The sequence below is a fragment of the Arvicanthis niloticus genome, chromosome 5 (genome assembly GCF_011762505.2).
Source record: "Arvicanthis niloticus isolate mArvNil1 chromosome 5, mArvNil1.pat.X, whole genome shotgun sequence".
Taxonomy (NCBI): domain Eukaryota; kingdom Metazoa; phylum Chordata; class Mammalia; order Rodentia; family Muridae; genus Arvicanthis; species Arvicanthis niloticus.
This window is the reverse complement of record NC_047662.1, coordinates 27614625-27642562: the sequence shown is the minus strand read 5'-3', so window position 1 is coordinate 27642562 and position 27938 is coordinate 27614625. Positions and strand designations below refer to the sequence as shown.

At 36.4% G+C, this 27938-nt stretch overlaps 1 protein-coding gene across 4 annotated transcripts in view; it reads right to left on the bottom strand.

Moving 5' to 3' along the window:
• Nucleotides 1-27938, bottom strand: part of Zmym4 (zinc finger MYM-type containing 4) — a 115106-nt gene that overhangs the window by 50330 nt on the left and 36838 nt on the right. For all 4 annotated transcript variants that reach the window (XM_076934189.1, XM_076934191.1, XM_034502175.1 and 1 more), the window contains 5 exons: nt 13757-14278; nt 11944-12005; nt 11442-11612; nt 3926-4010; nt 3419-3674 (listed from right to left, as the gene is read on the bottom strand). In XM_076934189.1, the coding sequence (XP_076790304.1) occupies nt 3419-3674; nt 3926-4010; nt 11442-11612; nt 11944-12005; nt 13757-14270 (1088 nt within the window). In that variant the 5' untranslated portion in view covers nt 14271-14278. The remainder of the gene's footprint in view (nt 1-3418; nt 3675-3925; nt 4011-11441; nt 11613-11943; nt 12006-13756; nt 14279-27938) is intronic.

Genomic DNA, 27938 nt, shown 5'->3' with positions numbered 1-27938 from the left:
CAGAAAATGCCTAACTACATTCTTAATATTTATCTTCATACTTATAGTTAAATTTAGTTCTACACACTAAATTTACTATTTTTATAATATACACACACATATATACCTACATATATGTATATATACGTATGTTTATATATATTTGTATGTGTGTGTATATATACATATATATGTACATGTGTATATATACATATATATGTGTGTATATATATATACATATATACACACATACGTGTGTGTGTGTGTGTGTGTGTGTGTGTGTGTGTATCCATCCATCCATCCATCCATCCATCCATCCATCCATCCATCCATCCATCATCCAAATGGTGTGGCTAGGACAACAGTTTAGTCAGTAAAAGCATAACCTTGAAAACATGAGGACCTATGTTCAATACCTAAAACCCAAATAAAAAAACCAGGCATGGTGATAAGCACTTGTAATACCAATGCTAGAAAAGACCTGACAGGAGGATCCCTGAAACAAGAGGATACCTGAGGGAAACAGGAGGTCCCTAAGGATTCTAAGTCAGCCTAGAATAAGTGCTAAGCTCCAAGTCAATGAATCAGTGATATTCTGTCTTAAACAAGGCATATAGCATTCCTGGGGATAAGGTTATCCTCTATCTTTCATATTTGTGTGCATATATGTACATACACCTGTACACATGTGCATATGCACACACATGACCTCATCTGCATACTATTAAAAATATATACATAAAAGGTGAGACATTGAGTTTATATTGTTAAAAATAAAATGATAAATCTTTATAGAAATATCTATGGTTCTCATGGGAAAAAAGTATCACTGATGTCTTAGAAATTCCTGACTCCTAAGATGGTTAAAGATGAACAAGTAAAGCTATTACATCAACTACTCAAACTATTTCATAATAAAACAGCAAAGAAGAAAGCTAAAATAATCATAGTTTTCAGTCTAACTCAATCATGAAATAACCTAATAGTGCATGTACTAGAATATAAAAGCTTAGACAAAACAGCTAAGTATTCGTTTTTAAAACCACAAACCAGTAGAAAGAAAGAACTCTGCCTTGGGTAAATTAATTTAGCCATAAATAGTATGGGAAAATCACCTGACCGAAGACATAGCTGTAATACTAATTTAATACCTTTTCTCTAAACTTAAGGTCATTAAATAATTCACTTAGGGGCCTGGAGAAATGGCTCAGTGGTTAATAACACTGACTGGCCGGGCAGTGGTGGCGCACGCCTTTGATCCCAGCACTTGGGAGGCAGAGGCAGGCGGATTTCTAAGTTCCAGGCCAGCCTGGTCTACAGAGTGAGTTCCAGGATAGCCAGGGCTATACAGAGAAACCCTGTCTCGAAAAACCAATAAATAAACAAACAAACAAACAACACTGACTGCTCTTCCAAAGGTCCTGAGTTCAATTCACAGCAACCACATGGTGGCTCACAACCATCTGTAATGGGATCTGATTCCCTTGTCTGGTATGTCTCAAGACAGCTACAGTGTACTCTCATAAAATAAATAATTCTTAAAAAAAAAAAAAAAAAATCACTCAATAATATTAGGTGTCTACTCAGACTATTAGTTGTAAACCCAACTGCTATATTATATTCAACACTGACAGGTAATACTGTATATTTACTATATATGATGCTTTAAAGGATATCTTCATGGTGAAATGGCTAAAGTTACTTAACGTATTACATCAGTTGTCACTTTTGTTATAAGAATACTTTACATAAACTCAGATGGGGGTGGGGGGGTGGGGTTCCTTAGGTTAATTTTTTTTTATTGTTGTTATGCTTTTTTCACCAAGAAGGTTTCTCTGTGTAGCCCTGGCAGTCCTGGAACTCACTCTGTAGACCTCTTCTTCAGATCCTCCTACTCTAAAGATCCACCTGCCTCTGCTTCACAAGTGTTGGGATTAAAGGAGTACACTACCACGCCTGGCTTTTTAAAGATTTATTTATTTATTTTATGCATATGAATACATATGCAATGTGGCTGCTGGGAATTTAACTCAGGACCTCTAGAAGAGCAGGCAGTGCGCTTAACCGCTGAGCCATCTCTGCAGCCCCACACACATGGCTTTTGTACTTAGAATTTTTAAATATACTAACTACAAGCACTACAGTTTCTAATAGATTGCTTGAATTTATTACTCAAATTCTGAATCGCCAAAACATCAATATTATTGTTAAATTAATTTTAACTTTGAATAGAACGACACAAAATTTCCTAATCTCGTTTTTTAATCAACATGCAGAGCTCTTTATCACTTTCAGTCGCATATAGACGCATATAGTCGCATATAGAGAAACATCCACCAGATAAAATTTTAGTATCAGGAAGTTCACACACTAACTGTTTCGAACTGAACACACCCTTTCTTAAATCCACAGGACAACTGCTTCAACTTTCACTTTTTTTTTTTTCCCCAGATTTTGGAACACATGCAGAGATTTTGCTGATTAAGCATTCCTGATCTGAAAGTCTTGGAATGCTCAAAACCACAAAATTTTCTGAGTATTATTTCATTACTAAAAAGTTTCTAGATGTTAGATTTTTCTGTTTGTGATTCTGTTTGTGTTTGTTGAAATGCAAATATCAAACTGGATAACCTTAAAAGAAAATCTCCAACAGCAACAACAAAAACCTGTGGCGTTTCTCTTCTTTAAGGAGTAGCAAGGTTACAAAAGCAGAATTTCCAAAGGAAACTAAAGTCTACTCTACACTGGGATACATGAAATACAGTAATTTAAATTGCAATGCTACTTTATAATACAACCAAATTTAACTCTTTCAGTTATCCCTGAGAAATGAACACAAACAGATGTGCATAAGGGGCTGGAGAGATAGCATAAAGGCTAAGACCATCAGCTATTCTTCCTAAGGAACCTGATTTCAATTCCCAGCATCAATATGGCAGCTCACAATGGTCTGCTACTCCAGCTATACACTCTTTTCTGACCTCTGAAGGCACCAAGTGCACATGTGGTACAAAGACATACATGCAGAGCTGGATGGTGGTGGTGCACACCTTTAATCCCAGCACTCAGGAGACAGAGGCAGGGTGATCTGGATGAGTTCAAGGCCAGCATGGTTTACACAGTCAATTCCAGGACAGCCATCGCTACACAGAAAACTCTTGAAAAAAATGCTTCAGTGCTAGAATAGTAGAATCTAAGAAATCTTAACTTAAAAAGATGAAAGGATTGGTCTAAAAATCAGTTGTTGAACTAAAAGAGATTGAGTACTTCCCAGAAAGCAGCAACATGGTGGCACTAAATAATATGTATTTTTGCGTTGTTGATTTTTTTTTTTACAAGAAAAACCTACAGCAAAGTTGAAATGCAAATAATACACAGGTTAAGAAACAAGCATTAAGCAAAATAAAAAAACAAAAGATAATTTAAAACTCTGCTATACTTTGAGCAACTTGAACAAGTTTTCTTGGTGAGAGGAGGTGGTGGGCGGGCAGGTGGAACTGTGTATCCCGTGAGACACAGGGTGGAGCAGAAAAGCTGAGTAGACCCTTTCCTCTGATAAGCAGTCTGCCCCTTCTGGAGGATTTTTTTACAACCAGAGCAGGAAACTCGAACAGCTGTGGCTGGAACTGAAGGAAGCATTTTATTCATGCCAGGTGATGCCAGAGAAGGTTGAAAGCCAGTAGTCAACTGTGGAGCTTTAAAAAATAAAAAGAAAAGAAAAGAACATTCACAGCAAAAAAATTTACTTTTATTTTATCTTATATTTTATACATTGGTACTTTCTCTTCTATAGCTAGTTTGGAATCCAGTATTAATTATGAAATATACAATATAAAGGATTCTAAATGAACAGAGGACATCCTAGCTTATTAATACAAGTAGAAACGGCCTCTCACTGATGTTGGCCAGAATAAATACAATTCATTTCTTCTGATCTGATTCTTACCAAGAGGACTGCCACTGACTGAAAACACAGCACTAATCTTCAGTTCCCCCTCTTGAGTTTTTTGCTGTTGGCCATGACTATACTCCTTTAAAAAAGAAAAAAATAAATAAATACAGAGAAAATAACAAATTCTTCAAGAAATCAAGACATTTTATTATTGCTATAGAGGTGTTTACAGCATTAATATTAATGAATAATGAAATACAAAACAGCAAACAAACTACACTTAACAATAAGGGCAAAATAAACTAGTAGACGCTAGGAGGGAAGAAGGATAAAAAATGAATGTTAGCTACCAAAACAGCCTGGCACACTAGCAGATATTTCTAAGTTATTTTTGACATTCTCTTTTAATATTACAATATTATAAATTTCTGTTTATTATAAAAGTAATACCCAATCACGATAGAACATTTAAATAAGTAGAAATAAACAAAAAACTACCACCCCCTCCATCACCTCTAATGGGCCTCTGTGACTCCAGTATATTTCTTTCCAGTCTTTTCCTTTCTCTAGTCAAAAAAAAAGTTAGTTTCTTTACAGTTATAATTATTCTAAACAAATTTTTCTTATGAATTCATGTTCTGCTCATTTCAATTATTATGTATTCTTGCATATTACTCCAAAATAACATCTACTGGCTAAATGCCAGCATTTATAAGACTTGAGTTCAAGAACCAGATGTCTGGGTAGTCTGAGAATTCCAAACAAACACTTGAAAAACTGTATTAAATGACTTATAAGGAAAAGGTTTTAGGTTTATTTATTTATGTATGAGATTTTTCCTACCGTGTGTGTGTGTGTGTGTGTGTGTGTGTGTGTGTAGAACACATGCATGACTGGTGCCCATGGAGATCAAAAGAGGACACTGGATCCCTGGGATTGGAGTTATATATGGTTGCAAGCACCACTATGTAGGTGCTAAGAAACAACCACAGGTCCTCTCAAGTATGCTTTTAACCACTGAGCCAACTCTCTAGCCTTAAATGAGTTTTAAATACAAGTAAACATTTTAAGTCAGACACAGCCACCACACACCAGAGTTCCACTATGTATTTTTCAGGGCTGTTCTTTATCTTTACAATTATATTGCTCAACTATAACTGCAGTAAGCAATAGTTGGCTTTTTTTAAATTTTAAGGTATTTATCACAACAAAGCTTGCAAAATACTACAGAGACCAATTATTTTTAAAATTCTGGGTGTCTCAGACTTACTCCCTTTTGGTGGTGGGAGTATTTAATACACTATACAGCCTTGAGCAATACTGGTATTTATTATATATGTGTAGTCACATATCAAATTAAGCAGCTGAAGCTGACATGAATATGTACACTTGACTCAGACACAAACAGGAAGATTGCCCAAACCTCCTACAATTATAATAGTATTTTAACACAGTAATCTTATTGTGTGTGTGTTTTGTTTCTGTCTTTGAGACAGAGTTTCCATGTACAGCCATAAATGGCCTGGTACTTGCTAAATAGACCAGACGAAGCCCAAACTTGAGAGTAATCCTGCTGCACCCAAAGTACTGGGATTACAGGTGAATACTACTAAAATGACTAATTTGAATATTTTAAAAACGAAAATGTATGTAAAACTCAATAGCTAACATAATACAACTGTAAATAAAGGCAGGACTAACACTTTTCACTTTTTTCTACGTTTTGCCTCAGGCCCTGCTCCTAAAGGTCTACTTAATGTTTGCATGTATTCATCAGACTCAGTGAAATGTCACCATGAAATCCTTAATTCCTAAAGTAGAATCACTAAGTCACAAGATCCATTAAAAAAGTTTTTGAGACATTGTGAGATTGGTTTTGTCCAAATAAAACCGTAATTTTTGTTTTTGTTTTCTTTTAGTTTTTCAAGACAGGGTTTCTGCATGTAGCCCTGGCTGTCCTGGAACTACTTCTGTAGAGCAGTCAGGCCTCGAACTAAGAGATCCGCCTGCCTCTATCCCCAAGTGCTGGCAATAAAGGTGTACAGCATCATGCATGGCTCTCAAACAAAACTAATCTCAATTAAGTGTTTTCCTATTTGCTTTAACTTGCAGGAATCTTTAAATCTTGTTTGCATACAAGTGCATTATGATGACAATAGTAACCTCAGTAACATTTATTAACATTTCTTTAGAGTTAAATTTTTTATGTACTAAGGTTTCCACTTATGCAAAAATTCTGACAATTTTTACCTTTGTGATTTCTTCTATCTCTTAAAAGTTTTACTTCCATAAAAAAATAATAAAGTGGTTTCACTGTTTATAATACAGTCCTTTAATCCAGGGATCAGCAAACTTTATCTGCAAAGGGCCAGATAGTAAATATTTTTGACTCTGGAAGCCACATGGTCTGATCTCTGTCACAACTGCCCAACTTTGCCTGGTAGAGCAAAAGCACTCACAGACAACACATAAATAAATGAATATGGCCAAGCTCTGATAAAACTTTATTTGTAAGAGTAGTGTTTAAACAAGCTTAAATATAAGATGGATGAGATCTTACTAGCCACTGATAATTTGCTAATGCCGGCTTAGGTCCATTTGGGACTGGGAAGTTTTCTTTCACTAAATAGAAAATTTTTTCTTCTTACCATGAATATACTGAACTGTGAAAAAAATGTCTATCATGGGTTATCTATTCTATATCATGATCAGCCTGATTAATCATGTACCACACTATTCTGATGAAGCTATACAATGTTTAACCAAACTGTTTTCCACTGAACATCCCCATATACATTTAAAAGTATGTACATACAGTATGTGTGTTTGTGTATACCTACTACGCAAACTATCAGAATCTAGTCACCACTGTATTCATCAAACCTATATCTTACTTTAGGAATACTTGACATCATTAACACTTCTCACATTTAAAAAAAAAAAAAAACTAGTCTCATCATTCATTCAAGTCATCTCTTATTTTACAATTACTTTTTAGTTGCTACTGGGAATAGTGGCTCTCAAATGGGAAACTGACACATAGAACTAGTACTGTCATTTCTATAATTATTATTTTATCTACATTTCCACTCAACTATCACAAGTTTTATTAATTCTCTAAAAAAGTGATTAATTTATTTCCCATTTCTATTACTTCATCTTATTTCCTATAAAATAAATTAGCATGTTTTGGGCCAAAAATCCAACAACAGTTAAGTACTAATACTGTATTAATAATATGTAATAATCTGTATTATGTTATTAACTACACAAGGTTCCCATAATTTTGTTTTCAAATTCAGAGTTTGGTCTACCATAGTTGTTTCTTTGACATAATGAACAGAATATATGTAAGAAACGTATCATCAATTATATGACATATAATATGGAATCTAATAAAGATACTGATAATCAAAGTAGCAGCATTGGTGATATATACTTTTATTTTAAAGGCAGAATCTCATTGCACAGCCCTAGATGAAGTGGAACTTATGTAAATCAGGCTGCCCTCTAACTCACAGAGATCTGCCTGACTGTATCCAAGTATTGGGATTAAAAGCATTCACTATCACACCTGGCAGACTGCTAGTCCACTTTTCTTATTCTGTGATAGCAATTCCAAAACTTCCAAGACTTATTTAAGTCATTGGTATGTATTATTAATGGTAGAGGGAAGAGGAGAGAAGTCTGTAAATATTCTGTATAAAACACTTACATCTTCAAGGCAGAAATGCTTGGTATGTCCATCTCCTACAATGACTATTAAATCAGGATTTATGAGAAATAAATACCTGAAGACCTCAAAGCTTTCAAAACAAAACAAATAAAACTAACTAAAAAACCAGAGGTCAAAATAAAAAGTACTTTATCTTTCCCTTGCTGAACACAAAGGAAGGCCTTATAAACACCACAGGGCAACAATGTTGACAAAAAACATCCTCCACGGCCAAATAAATAATATAAATAAAGTCAAGTCCAACATTTGCATGATTACATTACTTTCAAAGAGTCTATGAATCATTACTAGACTAATTAAGCAATTTACTAGCCTATTTTCATTTATTCCAACAGAAGACTACAAATTAGTTCTTTTTTTATTACTGTGAGTAGGGAAAAAAAATGAAGATTCCAATGTTAGTGACATCTAACTCTCAGATCCTATGGAAAAGATAGAAAAAGAGGACTTTGTCTCTCCTAAAGAGTTTCAATTTGAAAACCCTACCTAAACATTTAAAAAAAAAAAATAGTTACAGAAAGATAATCTAGTGAAAATTAGACCTAGATTATAAACCTAGACTTATTCTTTCCTGGCTATATAGCCTTGAATAACTAAATTAATCTGTGAAATTTAGCTTATTACTTTAGACCACACACACACACACACACATACACCCCTGTTACGAGGATGAAACAATATAGTACCTTAAAAACAGCAACAACTATTTTTTAAACTACAGAAAACACTATAGTAAAATGCAATGAGATTAGAATGAGTGAAACTGAAAAGCCAGACAATGAAAAGTCAGCTAAGAGAAGCAAGGTGACTGACAAGTGACTAAAAGCAATGGATTAGCAGTGAGACACAGATGCAGACATTTCAGCATCCTAGTATTTTGGACCATCTTAAACTGTAAAAAGCAAACTGAAAGCAATACTACAAAGTTGAAGCACAGAGAAAAATCACTGTTATCACTATGACATTATCAGAGTCATGAACTGTCAGTACTTTATGAGTACAGTTTGCTAGATCAAATAAATACTACTTTGTAACTCTTACTTTTGGTCTATAGAAAGAGTAAAATTAATAAAGTGTTACACAGTACTGGAAAAGCAAGAAATCTAGATTTCCATTGATCAAGGAGAGGTACAAAAATGCATGGAGCAAGTAGGGAGTAGAATGTAGGAAGGAAGGGGAAGAAGAGAGTGAAAGGGAAAGAACCAGCCTCCTCCCTTGGAGGATTTCTAGAACTACCAAATGTTTGATATTGCAAATAACAGGATCTATATGATTGACAACTGAAACCTACCTTTAGCCACTCATGTGCTGGGAGTGCTCTACTGTGGAGACAGGATGAAGACTGCTCTGTAATCCTGCATTCACCATGACCTACCCATAGTACTGTCTACTCAGGAGACCAACAAGTAAGTAGTACGTCTCTGAGGAAGTTCTTCCCAATAAACATTGTAAACTTGATATTTAGAATTTTATACCATATTTTGTAATTTTTAGTAAGTGTATAAAACACAGGCATTGCTATCCATCCCATCCTATTGATCTTCTCTAGCCACTGAAAGTTCTGCTTTAAAACAACAATACTAATAACTTTCCCAATGCTTTCTAAACCCCACTTATTTAGCCTTAGCCTTTATCAGGAAGAAAATTCAATGGGTCATGTAGAAAAGAAAGAGAAGGGGTTGGGGATGTCGCTCAGTGATAGAGCGCCTGCCTAGCAAGCGCAAGGCTCTGGGTTCAGTCTTCAGCTCTGAGAAAAAGACAAAAAAAAAAAAAAAAAAAAAAAAAAAAAAAAGACAAAAAGAAAGAGAAGCCTTTAGTACTCTCTCAACATAATGATTTCCTAGGAATTTTCCATGTTCATAGGGGGAGTATGGAGAGATTAGAGATCTACCCTGAACAAAGATGTATATAATCTTCACAGGAACACATGGCCACATGAATTTTCCCTGGCAATCAGGCAATTACACCGAATTCAGATACCCAAGGTTTGCATTTCTCTTCTTTCTATAAACTACACTTAATTTATCATCCTGACATATTTTCATATTCCTTCTACTGTCTTTGTTGAGCCACCGCACTCATTATTTATCCAATTTCTATAGGTCTACCACCATCGTAATTCATCTACCTTTTCCTTAGTATTGTCAATTTTTTGCTTGAGTTGTCAACTATGTGTGATTGTGGGCCTACACTTTAGTCACTCTCAGAGGTCAAATCCCACAGTCTGAAGAAATAGGACACACCTCACTGAACTATCTTTCTCTCTCTTTTCTCTTCTCCACACCACCCACACATGTGCTATGCTAAACTAAATCATGTAGTATGAAACTTCCTGCCACTCCATTAAAAGACAAAAAACCACAGATTTTCCTTTGTTAGGTTATTTCTCTGAAGGTTTCTTTCTAAGTTTCCCCCTTTATCACATCATGGCAACCATTTCTCTTACTCCTACTTTTAAGCTATCCTTCTTTAATGAAACTCAAGTCTTTTTTTTCCTTTAAGGCCCTATTATGCTGTTTCTGATACACTGTCTTATTACTTTTGAATGGTTTCCAACCTCACATGGCTTCTGTGGTTACAATGGTCTCTCCCAATAAACACCATTTCTGAAAGGTAATTATGTGTCAGCTCATTTCACAAACCACCTGCTTTCCCTCTCTTACACTCTAGTCACCTAGTCCTCTCTCTCTAACCTAAACCAGTGCTTCTCTATCTATAATAACTGATTTTGCTCCTCAGGAAGACCTGGCAGTGTCTGAAGATATTTCTGACTGTTACAACTAGAGAAAAAGAGCTGCAACCAGCACCAAGTATAGGGAGAAACCAAGGATGCTAAAGAGCCTGCGAAAAGCAGAACAGGGCCTTATAACAAAGAATGGTCTTGCTCTAAATATCAGTGGTGCTGATGTTGAGAAACCCTGCTTAAAGATGCCTAAATAAAAGTTCTCTTCCATACATGCCTTGTTCACAAACCCTCTAGAATAAAGTAATAAGAAGAAAAAGATAAGCTTCCTAAGACTAGATATTATTTCCTAGAAACAGCTCATTTGTGCTATCTTTATTTTTCACTAACTTCATGCCATATGAACAAAATATAGACTACTTTCAAAAAAAATTACTACTATTATGTATTCATTGTTTAAATCCCTTCCTACATCTCACAGTAACCACAGCCCACAGTGCAGCTTCTTTCTTCCGATCCAAATACTGCAATGCCATCAACTGCCTGGGTAACTTAACTGAGTGTATGATTTCTGTTGCAGGATTCCTGACTGACTTCCAGAGCAGTCCTGAAACAGCACAGTTGTGGCCTTGCTCTTACTACCCAAATATCTCAAACATGGAATCATGAGTCATTCACCAAGGCCTCCTTTCCAATAAACTGATTCTTCAATCAATTAACCCTTTAAGATAATTATGTCCATTAGCCCTCCTGAAAGAGAGTTAAGTGCATACCTAACCTGTACTTCATTAGTAGTAACTGAAAAAGCTGAGTCGTGTCTATGAATTAAGTCATTCCACAAGCCCACGTGCCACCACCCTCCTACTAGTTCTTCACCTGCTGAAACCTCAAAGACTCACCAGCCTCTCAATCCTGTACTAAAATGCCCACAAAAGCCACACTGCTATTTAAAGACAAGGATTCTAAGCCTTAACTCCCCTTCAGAAACATTTTCATGTAATTCTTGCTACAACCTTGCAAAACAATTCAAGCTACTTCAATCACAGATTCTTTTCATCCTGTCAATGAACTATTTCACTTTAAGCACTTCCTGTCTCAAATGAGTAAGCTCATTGTGACACAGAAGGAGGCAGGAGGGGTGAGGCGTTTACTTGAGCATTGTCAGGTTCGTCTTTAACTCTGTCTAGTAGTCCCTGCTGAGGCGCCACTGCTTTGTCATACTCATCATCCAAAGGTTCTTCTTTAATTCTAATATTTGGTGCAAACGAATTCCCAAGTTCCGAACCAATGGATTCTTTATTGGCAAATGGGTAGCTGGAGTCCTAAAACACAATATAAAGGATTAATAAATATTCAAATTTAAAAATTATTCCTCTTCAGGGTTAATACCCAAAATAAAGCTCACTGGAAATGAACTACATGGACGGACATATGTTACTGTCCCTATGCCTAAAAGCTGATGGTCTAAATAATGTAAACAAAGAACCTAAGATTCAAGGCTTTTTAGAATATCTCCCAAGATGTCATTATGCAAATAAGTTTTTAAAAAATCAGTGCTCTGTCTAACACAAGCAGAATTTTGAAAAGTGACATAAAGAAAACTTTGACACTTGCCACAGTTAACAGCAATCTACATACACACTGAAAACTTACCCTAAAGTTTGTTTCTGGGTTTTGTGGTAAATGAGTATGTAATGTTTCTTCAACTTGATTAGCTATTGAAAGAAAACAAACAAACAAACACATGTATATGAATAACAAGTCTCATAAAGAATGATCTAAAAGGCTATTATTTGAAATCATCTCTCTGTTCCAACAAAGATGCTCGTAAGAGTGAACTAGGTTCCAAAGAACCCAAAAAGCTCCACTCGAAGTTCCACACAACTTGGTCTCCCCTTACTACACACCTTTCCTCGCTCATACAAAGTGCTGACTTGATCCACTATGCTCTGAAAACTGTTCTCCTTTGCAGTTCTACTAAGTTCACTAAGTCTCTGCTGTCTACCCCAGTATTTATAGTTTTCAAACTCTGCTCAGTTCAAAACCCACCTCTGTAGAAAAACTTTCCTTATCCACTAAGTCTCTCCCAAGAATTTCCTGTGAGTTAGGAATGTGGCTCAGTGGTAGGGGACTTGTCTAGTATGCACAAAGGTCCAGAGTCTAATACCAAGCACTCTGGAGGGTGAGGGGTATGACAGAGTTAGGCTAGGTATGGTGGCTCACACCTGTTAGTTAAAACACTGAAGAGACAAGGCAGAACTGCAGTGAGCTCTGGGCCAGCTTGTCTCTCTCAAATGTGAAAAAAGCAATCACTTTAACACTCCAGTTACTTAAATATTACAGTATCCCATGACAAACTCTTCTCACACTATCTTATCTTACACATTCAATCTTGGGCTATTCAATTCATCATTAGCACCTCTACTATCTACCTTGTGTTGTCCCTTCTACTACTAGACATTATGTTCCTTTGGAAAAAGGACTCCTAAAATTTCAATATCCATTAAGATGTGTGTGTGACACACACGCTAGAAATAAAGTATGTCCTTGCACAGCCTTGTATATAATATAGTTGCCCTCCTTCACTATACTGGTTCCTCTTTCTAAAATACCTTTTTCCTAGGATTTTCTGAAGAGAAATATATGGATTGACACAGTGTACCTGCTTTCCTAAACATAAATTTAACATTTGAGAGAGGATTACAATCTTCTTGTAAAAGCCTAGGTCCCAAGAATACAAAGAAGAGTAAGATAAAATCTGGCTGTCAAGAAACAGAAACAAAACAAGGCAACAAATACTATAAATATTAAAGCATAAAACAAAATTCTGTGAGAATATAAGGAGAACATCCTTAGGAATAACTATAAAGTAGGAAAGATTTGTGAATTATGCTTCACTGAGTAAGAAATAATTTTACAAGTTTATATATACATAGAAAAAAAATGACATACTAATGAGAGAGCAAGAAAGGAAAGCACGTGAGAAAAGTGTGATATATCAAGAGCAGAACTGGAGCTAGAGTACAGGGTGCACAGTATAAAGAGAATCGAAAGGAACTTCAATGAACTCCTAAAACAGTGGGGAAATTTGTTTCAACTCCCTAGTTTAGACTAACAGGTGGGATAGCAATTTAAACCAGTGCTTCCAGCACAAAGATGCTAATTCCAACTTCAGATTTTAATGTTCAACCAAAAAAACCAAACAGGTGATTGAATTATCTTGCCTTCTCATCAAAATATTGCAAGCCAAGAAGGAAAAAAATAAGGTTTAGAGATATTTTTTAACCAGTTATATGACAATGAAATGTTATGAGGAAAAATTCAATCACTTTGTAAAATAAGAGAAAGTAAAACTGAGAGCTTACAAGGAGCTTAAAATTGTTCATATTTCCCTTAACATAAAGAGTAATAAAAGTTCTATTATCGGTACTATTGTGTTTTATAATACTATTCCAACAATTATTACCTGCTTTATCAAAAAAACTGCTTTTCAACCTTGAATCCAAACCTTTATGGGGTTTATCCAAGCGTTTTTCACGTTCATGATAAGTTAGGTCTCTATTTTTCTCCTTTCCAGAAAATGTCTCTTTGCTGTTTTCTCTCCCTAAACAAAAATCTTTTCGTATTGATTTAAAGACAGAAACCTGATCGAACTGTTTAGGAAAGTCTTTTTTTAATTGATTTTGAATTTGTATTTCATTTTCATTGTCTGATTCATGATGAGAAGCTCTTCTCTCTACTTCCAAACTACCATCAGTATGAACTGAAGAGACAAGATTGTCCTTTGAACTAAAATCCTGTTCATCCTCATTGTCACTACTAACGACCGGAATTCCTGCAAGATCCCCAGAGTTCAAAAAATAATCATCTTCATCCAGCAATGAATTTTCAGATCCTGTTTGATTCGGCATTCCATAAGACATGCTGGCAAGGGTGGGAGTTAAGTTGTGGTCTGTATCTTCAGACATTTCTGTATCCATGACACCACCTTAAAAAGTAAGAAACTGTTTAGACAAGTAACAGTGCTGAGGATGACTGCAGTTATAAGGTCTGTCTTCCATTTCATCATATGTACTTCCTCTTTGTCAAACAAAATATAGGAAAATTACAATAGTATTCACTTAACATTTCTGATGAGAATATCCCTATCTGACGCTTAAGGGAACAGGAGCCTAAACTTGAAAGACTACTTCAAGTCAGAAAGGAGACGAGATGATATGCAGAAACTTCAGAATCACACCATTTGTGTTAAAATTACAGAGCACAAAATTCTTGGTCTATATAAAAAAACAATCTAATACTCACCTTGGAAATTAATTTGTGGTGAGGCTTAGTGACAGTTATGTATAAAGAGACACTCACAAATTAATAAACACAAAGAATTATGAAAATGCTAGTTATAATTTTTATAGTGTGTGTTCTGCAGAGTTAAGACCAAAACACTCACTATGATATAATAGGTCGTTAGTCCCAGAATCCCAGTTTCTCTGAACTAACACTAACACAGATTTAATAAAGTTAAGGTTTTCTAAGCTAAATATGTAAACATAAAAATGACTTTAGCTATCCTGTTAGCCTTCATAACTACATGCTGAAATCTGTCCTATTATAAAACAAAGATTCACTTTTCCTTCACAAATTTGTTTTTAAAAAGCCTTACCTACTTTGTTCTTCTTTAGCTATACCCAAACCTTAACTTACTCTTTTCTTCCAAGATAAGATTTAGTGGGGCTAAAGAAATGTTTCAGTGGTTAACAGCACTGACTTTTTTTTTGTTGTTTTTTTTTTTTGTTTTGTTTGTTTGTTTTGTTTTTCGAGATAGGGTTTCTCTGTGCAGTCCTGGCTGTCCTGGAACTCACTCTGTAGACCAGGCTGGCCTCGAACTCAGAAATCCGCCTGCCTCTGCCTCCCAAGTGCTGGGATTAAAGGTGTGCGCCACCACCGCCCAGCCACATTAAATTTTCAAAATAAATCTTAGAGACAGGCACTCAAGAGGCAGGCAGGATCTGGGAGTTTGAAGCCAGCCTGGTATACATACAGTGTTCCAGAATAGCCAGGACTACATAGAGAGAAACCTTGTTTTCATTTTTAAATAATAAAGAAAAAATTAAAAATGAAATGGTAAAATATGCTAAAAATCTTTTTTTTGGGGGGGGGGTAGGGGGGGGGCTTCCTGTGTGGCCCTGGCTATCCCAGAACTAGGTCTGTAGACCAGGGTAGCATTGGACTCAAAAGATCTGCCTTGTCCCTGCCCCCCAAATGCTGAGATTAATTAAAGGTGTGCACCTGATTCAGATGCTGAAATCTTAGAGGAAATGCACACTTAAGAGTGCACATGCCTACTTTCTCATGGTATATAGTAAAGACAGGAAGGGACTGAAAGGCTGCACAAGACAAGCAACACTACAGGCATTTCCAATTACTTAAAATTCATATTAAGAGATTTGGAAGGTACACAACCCAGCATTCTACCAGCCTATAAACGAACTAGAAGCCTAAGTCATCTTCTCTATTCATCATTTAATCATTATTAACAAGACATGTACTGTCTATTTTGTAACTGTTACATGTGTGAAATGTACATTACGACGTCAACAACTTAAGTTCTATAGTAAATAAGAAATCAATACTAACAAGTAATGTTGCAAGCAACTTTTGTTATCTATTTACATTAACAGACAAGGATTATGGTGGAAAGCAGCAGCCACTCAGAAAAACCTGACATACAACTCACATGGAAATAACTTCAGATGTTATCTAAGTTCAAACATTAAAAGAAAAGAGAAACCATGTTACAATTATTAAGTCAGAAGGTAAAAACCAGTATTTTAAATGACAAAAAAATTCAGTGTAAAAATACAAAAAAAAATATATCTAACTGGACACACTAATAAAGAAAACCAAAACAAAAAGACAAAGGATAAACTGGTTAAAATGTCTTCACTGCACTATACCACAAAGTGCAACAAAGAAACAACCAAGTACATATAAAAACAAAAATTTTAACAAACATTCCACAGATAGGGAGAGACCAATAGTCAATAAGGGAAATGCCAATTAGAGATACAATGAGCTACATACAGATTGGCAGTAAAACAAGAATGCTCTCAGTACAAGGTTAGCAAAGTATGACCCAAAGCCATGAAAATATAGAGAAGAGGTTTGTGGCAGAGATCATTTATGGGCTTTGGAAAGCCCAAAAATATGTACTGTTAAAAATGTACTGTTTAATTCTCAGCAAAGAATATTTTCCAACTGTTATAGTTAAATACTGTGATAAGAATGAATGCAAACTGAAAGAAAGTTAGTTTGAGGCCAGAGTGAGGTACATCAGTCTGTCAATAAATGGGTGGGTGGGTAGACAGATACTGTAGACAGTGTCTCTTTTCACCAGTGAAGCAAATTACACCAAAAATAGACTATTAGGTAACTACTTTAAAAATAAGGTGGCCAGATGCGGTGGCACCCATCCATCTCTTAGCCCTTGGTAGGTGGATTTCCAGCCAAGGATATAAAGTGAACCTTTTCCTTTTCTTCTGGTTTTGTTGTTTTTGTTGTTGTTTTAATTTTCTTTTTATTTTTCAAGACAGGGTTTCTTTATGTAGCCTAGGCTATCCTAGAACTCACTTTGTAGACCAGGTTAGCCTTAAACTCAGAAAACTGACTGCTTTTGCATTCCAAGTTCTGACATTTAGAAGAGTGTGCCACCACCATCCAGCTGATTGAACCTTTTCAGGAGTAAGGAGTTGACATGTTTTTTTAAATTCCCAAGTTCTACTGACAAAGGGGGAAAAAAAAGTTTGAATGCAGGATCAGTAAAATTGTGTAATGGGTAAAGCACTTGCCCTACAAGCCTGACAACCCAATTTTGATCACAGGAATCTACAACACAAGGTGAAAACATACTCCCAAAATTTGTCCTCTGACCTCCAAATGCACAAAGTGGAACATGAACATCTATACTCACATACACACAGTCAGGTACAAAGCAGCAGCCACTGAAAATGGCAATCATAGAAAAAAAAATGTCCTAAATAGAAGGACTATTGTTAACTGTAATAAAGCTTGGCCTCAGTTCAAACTAAATAATCAGTCCCAATGGCCAGAAAATGGCACACTTGATTTCCAAAGTCTCAGACTGTGACAATTTCTGCAATTGTCTGAATGATTCAAATGATCTGAAAAATCCCTAACCACTAAGCTTTCTTTACTCTATGCTTTCAAAACAATGTCTTTATCCCTAAGCTCTCCAATCTCTCCAGTCCCTCCTTCTGAACGCTGGATTCAGTCTTACAGAATTCAAATGCCTTTTGAATTGGTATGGATAGTGTTGGGGAAGTTGTCAGGTGCTGTTCTACACCACTAGAAAGCTAACTTTGAAGACTGTTCCGGGTCAGGCTGGCCATGTGAGACGATGGCAGGGAAAAGGAGAACATAACAGAAAGGCCCAGAAAAAAGACAACTAAGAGGTAAACAACTTCCAATATAGAGGTTCCTAACAGTTACGTACAATCAAAGATGTTTGACTCTCTGAAGACCTCCCCAACCCTTTTCCTAGGTTTTGTTTGCAAACTTTGAAGCTTTTATTGAAATTTAAACTTCCTTTTGGTTTTTTTGTTTTGTTTTTTGTTTTGTTTTTTCGAGACAGGGTTTCTCTGTGTAGTCCTGGCTATCCTGGAACTCACTCTGTAGACCAGGCTGGCCTCGAACTCAGAAATCCGCCTGCCTCTGACTCCCAAGTGCTGGGATTAAAGGTGTGCACCACCACCGCCCGGCTACCAAACTTTCTTTATCTCAGAATTTCTAAAACCATTAGGGAGTGGTTCAAAGAATCTATAAAGCCCTGGGCAGTAAAAGCTGGCTTAAAACTTGTAACATAGAGGGTTAATAGTAGAAAATAAATGTGTAAGTAATCTTAATTTGCTATAGCAAATTAACTTATGTAACTTAACTTAACTTATGTGTAACTTATATTCAACTCATTTAGAAAAATTGATGTTTTTTTTTTTCAAGATCGTTTATTTTATTTTCCCTAGACTAAGAAGACAATACTAGGCCTCTAAATTACTTTAGATGTAGATAAATTCCTAAGGTAATAATGAACTATTCAGGCTAACAGAAACTGACTTAAAGATATATGTATCATGTCTATGCTAACTTTATTAAACTATAGCTGTTTGGAGAAACTATGCTTTGTAAGAAAAGGATCTTAAAATTTATTTTGATACTAACGGGTCTTCGGTTCAAAATTACAAACGTTAAAGCTAAAACTTAACATGGATATAATTATAAAATCCTAATCTTATTTAAGCTATCAAAAATAATTAAGATGTGTAAGTTAATGATCAGTCACATTATAAATGGTCAAATGTACTCATAGCTATGACTGTAGTCATGCTAAGTACAAATGTCTGTTATCCCCAAAAACCACAAACTCACTCTTGTAGTCCTTCACACCTCCCAACCTTCAAGGAAGAGATTCTCTCCTTCCTTGTTGGTATGACGAAGTACCTCAGAACCTGGATTCCAACTTTGTTATTCTTGTGTCATTTTAAGTCCAAAAACCATAAAAGATAGTCTAGAGAAATGGGCAGGCATGTCTGGTAACCTGAGTTCTATCCCTGGAACCAACATGGTAGAAGAACCAACTCCTAAATGTTGTCCTTTGATCTTCACAAATATACACACACTCACATACATACATACATACATGTAAACATACATAAAACAAAATTTAAGAAAATATCTTCCTATGCCAATTATGATCATATATTCAGACTTTACTCTCCTGTGACAGTCCCCATGAACAGGTGCAATTATTAAACCTTAGGCATAAATGATAATACATATCTATAATCCCAGCATTTGGCAAATGGAGGCAGAATAAGGAGTATAAGGAAACTCCCAGCTACATAATAAGTTTAATACCAATCTAATACTAAGACCCTGTTTTCAATCTTTCACAACCACTCCCACCCCTCTAAAAAGAGATTAACAGGAGGCAAAAAATGGAACAGGGTACCTACTGCAATGATCCATGGGAAAACTGGTAATTATGACCAGTACAACAACAGAAGGTAGAAGGGTCCAGAAACATGGAAATAGCAGATGGTGAGTATGCAATGACCCAAGAATACAAGGCGTCATTTCTTAAGATTGGGGGGGGGGGGATGATAAAAAAAAAAAACATAGGTAAATGTTTTATTTTTATGTCTTTCTTAAATCTTCAAATGGAGATATCAAGAAGGTAGCTGAATACATTAGTCTATAATTAAAGATGAAATACTTGGCAAGTAATAAGAAATTTGGGACTAATTACAACTAACTCCAAAAAAATTTGGGGAGATGATACTTACAATTCAGGAAACTAGGTAAAATTACTCAGTAAGTTTTTTATTTCTGATTAAAAAGGAAAGATCCTAGGTTACTTCAACATTTACAACTCTGACAGAAAGAAATCAGAAAGGGCATTAAGATGAAACAATTATAGGCTGGCTACACAGGTTAGCATGTAAAGCCAGGTTGCTCAATTCCTAGTGTGGAAGTGGGGAAAATAGAATATCCAATAAGGAGAAAAATGACATAACAAATACCAACATAACTAATCAAATGAAGACTGAAAACTGGTTAACAGTATTTGTATGGTGCTTTGAATATGCTTGGCCCAGGGAGTACTACTATTAGGGGGTGTGGCCTTGCTGGAGTTGTTGTAGCCTTATTGGAGGAAGTGTGTCATTGTGGGAGTGAACTTTGAGAGCCTTCTAGCTGTCTGGAAGTCAGTCTCTTCTCTCTCTTAGCTGCCACTGGATCAAGATATAGAACTCTCAGCTCCTTCTACAGCATCACATCTGCCTGGATGATTCCTGCCATGATGAGAACAGACTGAACCTCTGAATCTATATGCCAACCCCAATTAAATGTTTATTAAGAGTTGCCTTGGTCATGGTGTCTCTTCACAGCAATGAAGCCCAAACTAAGACAGTTGGTAAAACTAAAAGTAACTACCTTAACAAAATCTGTTATTAGTGGAAAAAAGAGTGCTCAAGCTAGTGATCCCCAAACAGACTAAAAGAGTGACCCTGAGAACTCTAAGTATAGATAACTCTTCAATGGAACACTTCTCTAAATTAAGAAAACCAGGCTAGATTCAACACATAAAAGAAACACTCACTGATTATTTTCGTGAAAATTGTTAAGATTTTAGGTTTATCAATATTTTCTACATGAGTGTTCTGCCTGCATGTATATATGTATGCATGTACACCATGTGAATGTCCGGTGTCCAGAGGTCAGAAGATATCAATTGATCCTCTGAAACTAAGAGTTATGGAAGGCTGTGAGCCACAGTATTTGTGCTTGATGCCAAGAGAGGTTAAAAAAGGGTATCAATTAGAACCCCTGGCACTCGAGTTAGATGGCTATGAGCCTTCCTTCAATTCCCTGAAACAGCACACCAATCAACAGTAAAAATGGAGAGCTGGCTCAGTGGTTAAGAGCACCGGCTGCTCTTTCAGAGGACCTGGGTTCAATTCATAGCACCCACATGACAGCTTACAACTGTCCAATTCAAGGAAATCTGATACTCTCATACATACAAACATCTAGGCAAAACACCAATGCATATAAAATGCAAGTAAATAAATACATAAATTGTTAAAAAAAATTTATAAATATGCAGGTTGAATTCAATCATGTGAGACATGAAAGTGGCAGCCCTTCGTGGTGTTCAATCACATGGTGATGAATTCCTTAGTTGGTAGTGGCTCTCTGAAATGTTTCTTGGATATGATAACAAAACAGTAGTATAACATTAAAGGACTAAGTGCAAGCAAAAGGAGAAGTAAAAGATGACTCTCATCTGACTTCATTATAAAATATTATCAAATTCCTTAAAATTCTTTACTGGATAAAGATTTTCTTCCTGACTTTATTAGTTATTACCACTTTAGTGGATCATTCCCATAAGAATACTACAGAGTTGTAATCTGTTTAATCAAAAAAATTCTTATGAGCTTAAAAGGTGGCTCTGCAGTTAAAAGAACTTATTGTTCAGAGGATCAGGATTCACTTCCCACCATGTACATGATGGCTCACAACCATCTGTAATTTCAGTTCTAGAGGATCTAGGGATGTCTCTAGCTCCCCTGCAGGCATGAGGCATATACCCAGTACACCTATATGATATTTGAAAAACATTCATACGTAGAACAAAATCTTTAAAATAAAGTGTAATTTTCAGAATAAAGTACTAGCAATCATAATTTTAGCTTTTAGAAATTAGCCTGTACACATCTGATACCAGCATGGGGCAGAGGAACAGGGAAGCAGGGGAGGCAGAGGCAGAGGTGGCAGGGGAGGAAGACCTTTGTGAGTTATTCTTGGACAGCCTGGTCTACAGAGTGAGTTCCAGAATAGTCAAGGCTACCCAAAGAACCCGTCATGGAAAACCAAAAGGAAGGAAGGAAGAGAGGAAAGGAAGGGAAGGAGGGAGGGAGGGAGGGAGGGAGGGAGGGAGAGAGGAAGGGAGGGAAGAAGGGAGGGAGGGAGGGAAGAAAAGGAAGGAGGGAGGGAGGGAGGGAGGGAAGAAAAGGAGGGAGGGAGGAAGGGAGAGAGAGAGGGAAAGAGGGAGGGAGGGAGGGAGGGAGGGAGGGAGGGAGGGAGGGAGGGAGGGAGGGAGGGAGGGAGGAAAAGCAGGGAGGGAGGGAAGAAAAGGAAGGAGGGAGGGAGGGAGGGAGGGAAGAAAAGGAGGGAGGGAGGGAGAGAGGGGTTCACAAGGGGTTGCTGCTATTATTCTCTGCTATATAAAGAAAGCAGACTTGGGCTAGAAAAGTGCCTCACTAGGAAAGGACACCTACCACCAATCCTGATGACCCAAGACAACTTACTCTCCAAAAGCTACACAGAAGACGCTGTAGAAGAAAAACTAACCCCAAAAATTAATCTAGAATCTCCACACAGGAAATATGGCAGGTACAAACATAAATGCTCACACATGAAATGAAATAGAAATAAGCACAAAACAAATACTCTTTTTGTTTGTTTTTGTGTTTCAAGACAATTTTCCTACATAGGAAAACCTGGCTGTCCCAGAAATAGCTCTGTGGACCAGCAGACTGGCCTCAAACTCAGGCATTTGCCTGCCTCTGCCTCCTAGTACTGAAATTAAAAGCATCTATCACTGTGCCCATCAAAAACACATACTCTTGAAAATGCAAAAAACAATCAGTATAAAAATGAAATAATCTTCATATTAAGAGGCCAAATCTTTTAAGTTCAGACTCCATTTTAGAGAACCTGACCCAAGTCTGAACTCAGACAAACTAACAGGTGGTTCATAACATTAGCTTCCAAGTAACACCCCCAACAAAACCTAAACCTAGCTCCAGTCTCCAGGTTACACTCCAACAAGACCAGCATCTCCAGGTTATTTCCTCAACAAACCTAAACTCCCAGGTTACAAGCCCACCCCCTGCCTAATGACCATCAATGGAAACAGGAATTAAGTTTATGATATGACCCAAGCACCAGCCAATTATATTAAAGGCCATAGTAACTTTCCAATCAGATGCTTTTGCACACTCACCACACCCACCCACACCCACACACACCCACAACACAAACCAGGTTGCAGCCCTTCTATAAAGCCTTGCCCTGATAGATATTCTGGGTTCCCTCTCCACCAAACGGTCTTGCATCACAGTGGTACTCAGAGGGTCTCAAGCTAGCTCAAATAAAAAGGCCCTACTCTGGCTGCATTGGATCAGCTCCTGTCTCTTTTTTGGGGATTGCTAACTTTTCCCTGACACTACAGTATATTTCATATAAAAATTTAAATTATCACTTTTTCAGGAAAATAGTTCTGAAATGACCAGATACTGTATTTAATAGACTTTATATGTACGTTGTGTTCACATGTGTGCATACATGTAGAGGCTTAAGGCTGACAACAGAACTCTTCCTCAATCACTCTCCATGTTATACATTAAATCAGGGCCTCTAGCTAAAAAACAGACCTCATCATTTTTGCTACACTACCCAAGTCACCTTGCTCAGGTGGACCTTGTGATGTCTATTCCTGGTTGTTAGCTTGACTATATCTATAATTACCTAAAATCCAAGTGGCTGGGTACACTTGTGAAGACTTTTCTTAATTAAACCAATTGAAATGGAAATACCCACCTTTAATCCAGACCTTTTGAGGCAAGAAGATCCATGTTTAATCTGAGCCACACCTTCTGGTGGCAGGCTATATAAAGGACACTGAAGAAAGAAGCTTTTGCTCTTTGACTGCTTGCTCTAGAGCTCTTGCTGACAAATTCATTTCTTTACTTGTTACTGGCATTAGAGCCCACTTCCTCAGGATTCTGGCATATACTAAATACCAGTTGAGACATCCAGCTTCATGGACAACAATTACTGGATTTTCTTGAACTTTCTGTTGATACACAGTCACTGTTAGACTAGCTGACAGCCCTTTAAGCCACATTAATTAGTCCCGTATGTGTGTGTTTCTTATATATGTATATAGATATGTATATGTATAAATACATGTATATGTATAAATATTTATGTATATTCATTTTTTTATTTCTGTTCCTCCAGAGGACCCTAACTAATACAATCCACCACAACTAGGGAACCCACCTGGGTTTTTAGTAGACTCTGGGCTCCTACACTGTTCTTCATACCTGTGCAACAAGTGTTTTCACTGTCCAGTTATATCCACAAATAACAATGTATGCAATGAAAGGACTGTCAGACTGTAAGATTATAAACATAGTTTCAACAATTAGTCAATGTTCATGTAGAACTAGAAACCATTAAACATGAAGTATAAATTCCTTAAACATTTATGAATTAATAATTATTATTAAGCATTTCGAATCATGTGATGATCAGACAAGATAATGGCTCTGTCTTAACTAAATCCATCTTCACAACTCTAGGTTGCTTTTAGGTGAGATGAAGGGTAAAGTGAGACACGTGTGATTTTTACTGACTTGTCTAGTCTATAAAGTCCCAATTCACAGAAGAAACTCAATTTTTTTTCTTTTCTTTTTTAAATTTTATTTTATGTGTATGGATATATATATGTCTGTGCACCAATGTGCTTGCCTGGTATGTATGGGGAGCCAGAAGAGGAGGGCATCAGATCCTTTAGAACTGGAGTTATAGATGGTTGTCATCTGTCTTCTGGATGCTGGGAATTGAACCCAAATCCTCTGGAAAAGCAGCCAGTGCTCTTACACTGAACTATTCTTTCCAGCCCAAGAACTAAACATTCAAGATGTTAATGCATACTATCAAATCTAAATGCATACTCAAAATTATAAAATTACAGTGATTAAAAACTACTAAAATATAGAAGTCTGGGAATAAACAACTACCTCTGAATAATTATCTCCAATTTGGGGCTCAAACTACCCTTTTAACCAGCAACTTCAGTTTTCTTCCCCAGCAACTGGGAGCAGTGGCACACACCTTTAGTCCTAGCACTTGGGAGGCAGATGCAGGAGGATCTCTGAGTTCAAGGCCAGCCTGTTCTATATAAAGTGAGTTCCAGAACAGCTGGGGATACAAAGAAACCCTGTCTCAAAACAAATAAACAAAACAAAAACAGGTAACAGGTATCAGTCTTTTGTGAATTCTTTCAACAATTATGAGAAAGAATTACAAAAGAGGCTCAATGTCATTAATTATCAGGGAGTTGAAACCAAATGAAATTTCAAGTGTGGGGTGGTGAGATGAAATGAATGTTTCCTGACACAAGGAAATTATATGAAATTGAAAGCATCCAAAGTCGGGCAGTGGTGGTGCACGCCTTTAAGCCCAGCACTTGGGAGGCAGAGGCAGGCGGATTTCTGAGTTTGAGGCCAGCCTGGTCTACAGAGTGAGTTCCAGGACAGCCAGAATTACACAGAGAAACCCTGTCTCGAAAAACAACAACAACAACAACAACAAAAAGAAAGCATCCATAAACTTTAATTGGAAACAAACACTCATTCACATACTCATTTACATACTGCCTGTGACAGTTCAGTTGAATCATATCACAGCTGTATTGCTGCAGAGACATACATCTAAAGTCTAAAATGTTTACTATCTTCCATTTTTTTTTAAAGTAGAGCAATGAATTTTAAAATTGTTTCAGACTGAGGCTCACTGTAAGAAACACTGCTCTTATCCAGTGAGCCATCCCTCCATCCCTGTTTTTACTACTGGTCAATGTGAATGTGGGGTAAGAAGAACACACATATAATCAGCTTATAGTGCATATATGGAGCTCTAGTGGCAGATCCTCAGGCAGGAGAATTATTATGAGATAGAAGGCAGATAGACTATGTATTTTTTAGTCCAACCTGTGCTAGAATGAAATCTTGACTCAAAACACCAGTATGTGTGTACCTGTGCCTGAATGTGCATATGTCTCTATATAAAGAAAGGCCCCCCCTCTATATATATATGTCCATATATATGTATGTGTGTGTATATATATATAAACATTTATATATATAAACAATCACAGTGAGAAGACAGACAACAGAATCTGAGATTTCTGCAAATCGTGTATCTAAAAAGGATTAATAGTCAAAAATATGAAGAATCTTTATTAAACCAAAAGACCCTAAATAATCTGACTATAACCCAGAGAAAGGACTTAAAGATTGAGATTTCTTCAAAGACATGATAGCCAATCAAGGCAGACCAGGACATGTTTACCTAACAAGTTGTGGGGCCATCAGCCACTAAGCTTTAAGGAAGGAAGATTGGGAGATTTTTTTTAAAACCCAACCCCTCAAAGAGAATGGATTTTCCAGCTCCTGGGTGTCCTCTTCTTCTTTATAGGGTTTTTCTCTGTGTGTTTGCTATATCTGTGCACACCTGTTTCCTTATCTCTAAATCCACTCTTTGCTGGTCTGCTATACTTGAGAATTTCTCTGCTGCTACCTGAGATGCTAGAGATTTTTCTTTTCATTCTTTAACTGGTATAGAAAACTTACCCAATCAATACCTCTAGGCACTAACAATATTACATATTAACTACATATTAATTGCAACAGATAGCATCAAAAACACAGAAAACAGCATGGGTATTTGGGGATGAATAGATATTAAAATCTGGTATAGTTGGTACTAAAATGTAATGTCAGCAATTTACAAAAATCCCAGTTTAAAAGAAATGAAAATAAAATTGCCATATTATCTCAGAATACCACTTCAGGAATAGAGTTTTTGAGAACTATCCCATACATCAGCCAATTTATTGAACAGATGATGTGGTTTGTGTTTTTTTGTTTGTTTGTTTTGTTTTTGGTGTTTGATTTTTGCAGTTTTCTATATTTCCTAAATACTAACCTCTGTCTTACATACAGTTACCAAATACCCATTCCCCTCACTTTCAATTTCACTGTAATCCCTGTAAATTCTTGATACTGTAGCCCTGGCTGTCCTAGAAATAGGCACTGTAGACCAGGCTAACCTTGAGCTTGCATATATCTGCTCAGTGTGAGATCAAAGGTGTGTGCCACCATAACCTGGCCTGTCCCTTTATCTTTAAATGTTTTTCCTATGTTTTTCTCTGACAATTTCAAGGATTCTTACATTAAAGTCTTTAATCAATTCTTAATGTTGTGCAACACAGAAAGCATGGATATTGTTTTATTTTACTGTATGTAGAAATCCAGTTTTCCCACCACTGTGTTAGTAGGCTCTTTCCGAATATTCTTTTGTCACAGCCTTTTCAAAGAAAAAGCAGGTGGTTACAGCATTATGGATTTGTATTCAGGGTCCTCACATTTACTGCATTGGTTTATATGTTTGTTTTTGTGCCAATACCATTCTGGTTTTCTTACTAGACTCGAATATGATTTGAGACCAGATACTATAATACCTCCAGCACTGTTCTTTCTACATAAAAATGTCTTAGTTATTTATAGTCTTTATGTTTCAATATTAATTTTTTTCTAATTCTGTGAAGAATACCACTGGGATTTTGATGGAGAGTACACTGAATTTGCAGAATATTTTTGCTAATATAGCTGTTGTTATAATATTACTTTTGCCAATTCATGATTATTTGAGTCCTTTCCAAATCTAGTGTCTTTCCTACCTTTTTTCAGTGTTCACAGGTTTTTAGGTTTTTTTTCTAATTATTTATGTATATGAGTACACTGTAGCTGTCTTCAGACACACCAGAAGAGGGCATCAGATCCCATTACAGATGGTTGTGAGCCACCATGTAGTTGCTGGGAATTGAACCCAGGACCTCTGGAAGAGCAGTCAGTGCTCTTAACCGCTGAGCCATCTCTCCAGCTTCATGGTTTTTATTATAGAGGTCTTTCACTTCTTGCTTATGTTTATTTCTAGAGTTGGTCTGTTTCTGGTTTTGTTTTCAAATTATTATGGATGAGATTTTTTTTCCTTTTTCTTTCTTGGTTACGTTTATTGCTCATATATAAAAAGGTATAACTTTTTGTAGGTGAAATTTGTATCCTAAAACACTGTCACAAATATTTCTCAAATATTAAGAGTTTTATACTGGCGTCCTTAGGATCTTTTAAGCATAGGATCCTGTCACCTGAAAATATGAATTAATTTGATTTCTTTCTTTCCTATTTGTATTTCTTATATTTGCTCTTAGGCTCTCT